This window comes from Trifolium pratense, linkage group LG6 (assembly GCF_020283565.1).
Source record: "Trifolium pratense cultivar HEN17-A07 linkage group LG6, ARS_RC_1.1, whole genome shotgun sequence".
Taxonomy (NCBI): domain Eukaryota; kingdom Viridiplantae; phylum Streptophyta; class Magnoliopsida; order Fabales; family Fabaceae; genus Trifolium; species Trifolium pratense.
In genome coordinates, this window is record NC_060064.1 from 14,712,859 (window position 1) to 14,722,051 (window position 9,193).

At 32.9% G+C, this 9,193-nt stretch overlaps 1 protein-coding gene across 3 annotated transcripts; it reads right to left on the reverse strand.

The window, feature by feature from the left end:
- Positions 1–1,031: 1,031 nt before the first annotated feature.
- LOC123889992 (hydroxymethylglutaryl-CoA lyase, mitochondrial-like) lies at positions 1,032–7,016 on the reverse strand. Of its 3 annotated transcripts, none has more exons than XM_045939529.1 (8): positions 6,717–7,016; positions 5,417–5,597; positions 4,950–5,129; positions 4,447–4,527; positions 4,197–4,360; positions 3,331–3,467; positions 2,611–2,726; positions 1,032–1,596 (listed from the first exon to the last, which is right to left on the reverse strand). In XM_045939529.1, the coding sequence occupies exons 1-8, from the start codon at positions 6,860–6,862 to the stop codon at positions 1,348–1,350; spliced, it is 1,254 nt and encodes a 417-aa protein (XP_045795485.1). In that variant the 5' UTR covers positions 6,863–7,016; the 3' UTR covers positions 1,032–1,347. The 3 variants fall into 3 exon arrangements, with proteins under 3 accessions (XP_045795485.1, XP_045795487.1, XP_045795486.1); XM_045939531.1 differs by having other exon boundaries at positions 6,481–7,016; XM_045939530.1 differs by lacking the exon at positions 6,717–7,016 and adding an exon at positions 5,678–5,774.
- Between the last annotated feature and the right edge of the window lie 2,177 nt (positions 7,017–9,193).

Consider the following 9,193-nt stretch of genomic DNA (forward strand, 5'->3'; position numbering starts at 1 on the left):
CAATCAAGTATAGTAGTTGGAGTAAAGAGAGCAACACTAACAAAGGCAACAATATTATAGGATCACTTCACGAGCTTGTCAAGTCATTTTCTATGCAACAGAATGTCACAGCAAGCATAAATGTACACGACAAAGTTGTCATTTAAAGCAAGGTTCCTCACTCAGAGAGACTCCTTTGAGTATCTTTAATGAAATGAAGCATCATGCATTAATAGCTCATTTAGAAAGGACAATAATTTGTATTTTATCTATAACTAGTACTGATTTTCACTATTATTTTCTGAAGGGGTAGTTGAGCAAAAGGATTCATGCTTCAATGACAATAATGACAAAGTAGAGCAAAGATTTGAAATACTAGAGGACTAGAATTGACAAAGAATAGCCAATTTACCCAATGCAGTGACTGAGGAAAAGGAGAAGGGGGGTCCATGTCTATATCATAATTGTAGTAAAGAAATCTTTAATTTCTTCTTATAATATTTGCTTGCTGGATTTGTGATGTGAGCAGGAAAGTACTTGGACACATAACATAGAGAAGAAATTTTTCCTTATTTATTACACTAGTTTTTTTTTTTTTAATAAAATAGGGGGAAAAGGTGGTGGGAGAAATTATGTACAGGTCCTTAATTTGTGACATCAAGGTAGTATAATGAAGTGAATGGGATCCAATATGAAAGTTAATGATGATTAAGTTAAAGTGAATATGAATTTTATTGACTCAAATGTGCATTTGTCTTCGGTTCAATCTCTAATCTCTTGGTCAGGCTTTACATACCTCGCGAACGAACTCTGGTTTACCGGGGCCCCCTTCCCCTGAAAACCAGAGAGTTAATACCAAAAACAAAATCTCTAATCTCTAACCTCTAAAAGAACAAAACTCTGATAGTCGATTACAAAAAAATAGCTTGAGTATGAACTTGAGGGTTGTGTTAGGCTAAAATACGAATTCTAATATAGGAAAAGGAAATTTGAATGGAAACTCCTTGAACTACTTTCATTATAAAAATGTGTGTTAAAAGATGATAATGCTGTTGAACTTGAACATACCATGTATTTTCATTGTTTTATTCATGATTACTTGATTAAATGTTCAACATATAACCAAAGCAACTCAATAGAGAATAGACTCATAAAAGAAGCAAAACTGAACAGCATTACAGTTGATTTTCTTGCTCTATCTTTCTAGGTATGTTGTTTACACTACAGGCAGGACCCAGTGACCCACCAGAGAGGAAAGACTAACATACATATACTCTAAGGGGTCATAGAATTTTATGGACAAAAGTAACAAAACAGAGGGTAAACAATCTACCTCTCATGCAGATACATGATCTTAGCTTTAGTAACTCACAGTTTGGAAGCATTATTTGTAACTTTATTCAATGCAGTTGCAGCTTTTGAACCAGATGCACGTCCTAAATGCTTGCAGATGAAATCCCCAGCAAGCATAAGTTTACCAAGGTCCACATTAGTTTTAACTCCAAGTCCATTCAGCATATAAACAACATCCTCAGTGGCAACATTCCCAGTTGCACCTTTTGCATATGGACAACCTCCAAGACCAGAGACTGATGAATCCACTGTGCTGATCCCCATCTATAAAAGTAAATGAACAAGAACAATCAGATAGGAATTGTTTTTAAGATTAAATATATTTTTATCCCAATGGAAAATTTTGATTTTTGTCTCTATAAATAAATTGTTTTAGTGTTTATATTCAACAAAAATAGTGTTTCCATCCCTCACCAGTCTCTTTAAAAACACATAAATTTTATAATTTTTCATAAACTAAAAAGGACTAATTTTTTTGTGGCTAAATAGATTCTAGGGTCATTTTATCTGTAAATGTTTACGTCATTAGCCTTTTAAACACATTCCGTTACAAAAAAACTGATGTGTTCTTTATTTACTATACGTGGTAGGAAAGGTGTGTTTAGCCCATCCTACGTGTACAACCAAGAAGCCCTATGTCCTGGACCTCTATCTATATCCATCAAGACACAAATCCTTTGAAAGCTTGGTTACAAATTAAGGCCAGACACATCAGATTTTTTCTAACAGAATGTCTTTAAAAGGTTAATGGCGTACATTTTTGCAAAATAAAAGGATTAACTTGTTACAAAAAAACATAAAACTTAAAGGGCTAACTTGATACAAACAAATAACTTAGAGGATTCCATGATGTCTTTGGCCTTTTTTTTGTAGGGATAAAGTCAAATTTTGTCAATTATATGAAAGACCAAAAATATATTTAGCCCTTATTTCTATGAAGGCATGCACAGGATTTGAAATTTCATTATTTCCGTCAGGCTATAGAAAATAAGATAGTATACATTCACTTCGGTTCTTTTAGATTACAAAGACAATATTATCTGTGTTGACAGAGTATAAACAATCAGTATCCCAACAATATATGCGGATTTAAAATGAAATACAACGACACAATCCAGGTTATCCATTTTGTAGCAGCCAATCTAAAATGTTCCACAACTGATTAGTTTTGACATTTGAAGGGGAGGAGCTACATCTGACATAAAAAGTTTAAAAAATATCCTATATAAAATGGTTCTCCTATAACATATCCGCATTTGAAGAATAAAAAGTGTTTACCTGAAGTGAAATTAGAATATTTGAAAGTGCTTGACCGTAAGTATCATGAAAGTGGACAGCAAGCTTGTCAACTGGAACAACATCAAGAACAGCTTCAAGCATAGGAATGACGGTACCTGTGAAGATGACAAATATCAAGTCAACTCAGAGTATTTGATAAAGCAAAAGAACCATGACAGGACCATAAAACTTAGTAGATTAAATAATATGAAAGACCTCAATCAATACAACTTAATAGATATAAAAAAAACTGATAAGAAATTGGTGGTAATGGTATGCAATTAACTTCCGGTGAAGTAATAAGATTTAAGAAAGATTTTGGTCTTTTCCACGGAGGAAAAAGTTTTTTTTTTCTCATTTTAATAGTCACATATTCCAATCACCTTAGACTTTTCATTTTGTTCCTATTAAAATACCATATCAACAAGTTCCTTCTTAAGACAGATTAAGTAAGGGAAACAACTTGTGAAAACATAGACAATGATCTTTGACATGAAAACATTAGACTTTTTTAATAAACAGGATCTTCTACAGAAGTAGATATAATATAAATAATCATTTACACAGCTAAGACAAGAACAGGTTTAGTTAAATAAAGGAGTCAAATCAACAAGATAAAGGTCAATAGCCTTTTAACATGTTAGACAGATACACCCGCACAGCAACCAAGACCAGAAATGCATGACGAATATAAGTAACAACAAATAAAATAAACATTACCCGGTGTACCAACACCAATTGTATCCCCTAATGAAATCTCAGAGATCCCCATCTCATAAAGTGATTTTGCAACGTATGCTACTTTTGCTGGAGAAATTTTCCCTTCCAGAGGACATCCCACAACACATGATATGTATCTGTAGTTTGAAATCAGTAACAGGATCGACTATATAATTGCATTGATGAATTTGAAAGTGGCAAGTAAAAGAATACTGTTTAAGATTGTTCAAATAATTTGAAAAAGTAAATAGATTCGAGTAAGGACGATTGGGAGTCTGACACACATTCTACTATCTGTAAAACCATATTTTTAGCTCAATTTGTGAGAAAATTTTGGTTGCAGTAACTTGGGAAGCTAAAACACAAAAATTTGCCTTAAAATATACTAGTTCAAACACACTAAATCACTTTTCAACTACTTGTAAATCCAATATGGAAAGATCTTGGTCAACAAATCCCTATGATGAGTATATACAATATTACTGTCAAATATAGTCATTGACAAAACAAATCAGTGATGTTCCAACTACAAATGAAACAAAAAGCAAAACATTTCATATGACTTCATTCATGTCACAGCTAAAGGAAAATGTCAACATGGAAATAGGTATTTCGGCTCAAGAATAATTCTAGCACTCAGATCTAAATCACCTCCAAGGCAAAGTGCAAATACATCTGATAACCAACAAGTGATGTTTCAAGATTATTATGAAAATATGAATTCCCGTGTCTTGAAAGCAATGTGTCCAATAAAATAATTGACCATACATATAAATAACCCTTTTGTTTTAACTAGAAGTAACACGTAAGTTTTCAGAAAATACTGAAATTTATCCATCATTTAAATGTATCAATCAAACCCATACCCACGAACTGGGATCGAGAGGCTTCTAGAAGCTGAAGCAATGTCACGGCAACGAGCAAGGTTATCCTCAATGCCACAATTGAGATTGGCTTTAGAGAATGATTCAGAAGCAGCAGGAAAAACAGCCACTTCCTTAGCACCAGCGGCAACAGCTGCCTCAAAACCCTGGAAGAAAGGGGGTCAGATGATCACAACCACCCACAAATTCGAAATCAAATAGTGATATATTTACCATTAACTATAATTCTTACTTTGAGATTTGGAGTTAAGACAGGAAAGCTAGCACCTTCAACGTCTCGGATTGCTGCCAATACATCCTTTGCATCTGCCAACTGAAATCAGTTATTAAGATGTGAAATCGGTCGGTCAGATGATCACACAATTCATTAAACAGTGTATAGATGAAAAACACTTACGAAAGTACAACAGGAATCATGATTAACACTTCAACAAAAAGGAGGTATAGATAGTAACAAACGCACACGAGACCTGACCAAGTCTTGTTACGAGCCAAGAAAAGACACAATCATTATTCCTGATAACAGGCACGGAAGTAGAATTTTTACAAGAGAAATATAGGAACAGTAATCGAGATAAGAATCTCTGGACACATTGCATTGACAAATAAAAGCACGTGTAAGACCTAATGGAAAGATTATACAGAAAATAAGGTAGAAAATAATACGCAAATTAGAAGAGTATTTAGTTGTCTCTAGTTATTGATTGTCTCTAGGAAAAATAAACATATTCTTACCTGTGGCACCCATTTTGGTGAGACAAAACTCGTCGCCTCAACAACGGACAACCCAGAAGAAACTAGCAGTTTTATCAATTTAGTTTTCACATCAGTGGGAACAATAACCTTCTCATTTTGCAATCCATCCCTTGCACCAACCTCCACTATCTTAACAAAGTCTGGAATATTTTTAAGAAGCTGAAAAATTGTATGCATTATTAGTCATAAATTCTCCAACAAAAGATCGATCAATAAAAGATGTTAATGAAGCAGGAAATGCTCAATTAGAAATAATTATCCAAACATATCACATTGCCATTAAATGCACAAATTATAGATTCAATATTTAACTGGTTAAGCATGTACATCTTCCATTCTTCCTTGCTTAACAATTAACAACAAATTTCAAAATAAAATGCGGGGGGGGGGGGGGGGGGGGGGGGGGGGGGGGGGGGGGAGGAGAGTCTACATTAGATCAATTGCACCTTACTTGAGAACTCCTTTCTGCATCTATCATTGTGATCAGCTGTAAAATGATGGTTTACCACATAGCTGGCAGCATGATGATTATCATTTTCCCTCGAAGTCCAGTTCAGGCATCGAGACAAAACGTTTTTATCGTATTTGTCAAATGCATTCCTAAGTTCTCTTGTGTTTGTAATTTCCCTGGAGCATTCATGATTTGGAAAGTAAAGAATGTGTGATTTAAGGTCAAGGACAATATTACATTCAAAAAAATTACCAACCTCATTTTTAAAAAGTAATGAGTACGACCAAACAATATGCATGTATTCCTTCTACTGCTGATATATATCTTTAACAAAAATTAGATCTTTATCATCCCTAAAGGTTCAAACAGCAACAAGCAAAAAAGTATTCATGCATAAAGATACAAAAAGCCAACCATCTTGTCCCATTTATCCATAGGCAATTTCAATTTGTATGCTACTCAGTGATCATAAACAAGAATGTTAAAACTGAGATCCTACCTAGGGTCAAAAGAATGAGAAAACACAAGTAGAAAGATGGTAACATGGATCTACCTGAAGTACAAAATTACATTTAAACACATAAAAAAATTAACCAATGAATGACAGAGGGCCAATCTATAATTCTTCCACCAAGAAAATATCTTCAAATTACGGCATAGCGAACTAATAACTATACACTAATTTAAACCAAAATTTACTATCTGTGACACCAAATTCAAAATGACTGCCACATTGAGCATTCAACTTCTAGACTGAACCATGTATTTGGTCACCACTAGTTAGGCTCGGCCCAAATTCAATTCAAGTACAAATGCAATAAGAAATCAATTAATAGAGAACAATTATAAATCAACTCAATTGGTTTAACGACTAGTAAATCTTAGAGTGACTAGTTAGTTATGAAGTTAGTTAGATACATAGAACCTAGCATGGATTAACTTATCTATTGGCATAAGCACTTGTGAGACTCTTTGGGAGAGGTTAGGAAAACAACTTATGGCATGTCAATAGTATAAACTGTTCTCAGCAATAACTTATAAAAACAACTTATAGCTTACATGAAATCAGCTCAAAACAAGCCACTAGGTTTGGTCTAGTGATGAGGAGGGGTTTGGGTAGTACGCTATAGGTCATGAGTTCGATTCCCAGCTCAATGTAAACCAAAAAAAAAAAAAGAAATCAGCTCAAAATTATTTTTATACAATAAGCGCTTAATTAAGTTGTTTATTCAGATAGGTCCTAAACATATGAAAGAACAATTCATAAAAAAGGAAAAGGGTTCTGTGAATATTACCGAAAATGAAGAAATTGAACAGTGCGAGTTTGATCCATTGTAACTGAGTTTGAAAAGGCGGAAACAAGTTGAGATTGGTCGAAGTGTGAGTGTGTTAGAAGTGATGAACGATTGAAGAATCGCACCCTTTGAACAATTTTGTGCATATCTTTTGATAACAGAGAAAAAATGAAGAAACAGCTGAGACAAAGAATGTTTGGGAAGGAAGAAATGAGTTGAATGTTTTGTTGGCGATGTCATCACAAATTCACGATTGGATAAGGACAGTCATTCATTACTGACGAGACCACAACTCATTCTAACAATAATTGGATAGGGCTGAGCATTTACCCACGACCCGACTCGAAACCGATAACCGACAATACATTAAAACAGTTGGTCGGGTGTGCGTCCGTCTCGGTCAACGATTGCAAAAAAACGTTCATATTCAGTTGTATATGGGCGGGTGCGGGTCTTTAAACTGGCATGTACCATTAAGACGTGAATTAATTTTTTACCTTTTTCTCCCTCTTTCAATCTCATATAATTTTCGCTTTATTGTTTTTATTCATATTTGATATAGGAGATGAATGTTATATTTTACAAATTTATAATATGTTGATAAAGGAGGTATGAAAAATATTCTGATATTATTTTATGTCTTTTAATTTATAATGATTTCTCTTATGCTTATCTATTATTGTCTTTAGATTTACATATTCAAAACAAAATTAATGCATCCTACTTGTTTTGTTTTTTCATTTAGCTTTTTTATCCTTTCTTGCATTGTGTACGAGATATTCAACTACTATTTGATAAGGAAGAATTTTTGGATAATGGAATTTTAGATGTAAATAAATTTTCAATCGAACTCGTAATAAACGACTCGTTCTACCCGCCACTCAAACAACCATACACCCAAACAAACCGAAAATGTAGACGGTCAGAATTGGGTCCAAATAAAATGATTGTGATTTTTATCGGTTTGATGATTTTCGGCCCAAACCCAACCGAACTCGACTGGTGCTCAGGCCTATAACTTTTAAAAGATTTTTTTATGATAAAAAAATCTTGTGATATTCAATCAAGACTTTTACAAAAGTTAGATAAATCTTGTGGTATTCAATTAAGACAATCAAGATTTTTTTTTCGGGAAAATAAAATCTGTTGGTATTCAATCTAGATTTCTCAGCATTTATAAAATGTCTCTCGCTATTCAAAATTATACAGATTTTGACGGATTCTTGCCTAGAATGGATTTTGCAAGACTTTTGAGTTAAAAATACACATACAAGACTTTTTCAACAATCTCACTCAAACCCTCGAGTCTATGTTATAAAATCTCACAAATTCTTGTATTAAAATCTTGATTGTTAAAATTCTTTCAAATATGATCTCACCAAATCAATACGATCTCACAAAGTCTTTCAAATATGATTGTAAAAAGTCTTTTAAAATCTCACCAAATCAATATGATCTCACAAAGTCTTTTAAAATCTTCAAGATTTTTTTTTTGCCAAAATAGTCTTTTGAAATCTCAATCCAATATCTCAATTTTCAACCATTTGTTTAAAATGCAAGTCACTTATCATTTTTTTACAGAATAAGTCGCTTACCATTTAAATTAATCTATTGTTGGTGGTCTAATTTATATAGGTAATTAAATATTACCAAATTATTATTTGTGTGTAATAAAAAATATTACAAAATTATACCAAGAAAAAACTACAAAATAACCATTAAGCTACTTTACAAAAAAAATATTACGAAATGAACGGGGTTTATATTAACGTAGAGAAATATGAACACATATAGTGAGCCATACCATATGATTTTTTTCTCTTCCCCGTGTTTCATTTTTAACTCTGTTTTTCTATTTTTATCCTTGTTTATATGAACACATACAGAAACACATACAGTGAGCCATACCATATGATTTTTTTTCTCTTCCTCATGTTTCTTTTTTAACTCTGTTTTTCTATTTTTATCGTTGTATATATGAACACATACAGTGAGCCATACCATATGATTTTTTTTCTCTTCCTCATGTTTCTTTTTTAACTCTGTTTTTCTATTTTTATCCTTGTATAAAATTTCGGAACGCGTTTTTCGAAATTTTCTGAAGTTTTTCTAATTCAAATTCAGAAAACATTTTCCGAAATTTTTTTCAAAGCAAAAAAATTCGAAAATTGCATTTCAAAATATTTATTCAAAGGCAAAAATAGAAAACCGGATATAGAAAAGAAACACAGGATGGGGAGAGAAAAATTCATACCATAGTAGGAACTTTTTTCAACCATATCCTATTGTTTTTTAAATGGGCCTCTTTAGCTAATAAGTGAGCATCCTCCATCTATTTTACTCATACCCCCCACCCCATGTTCATAACACCCACCCCCAACATTAATATTTCTTGAAACAAATTTCAAACGTTACTATTGCGCTTGAATTCTAAAATCCGCAATGTGTTTTACTTTTTCTGAATTCTAAAATTTGAA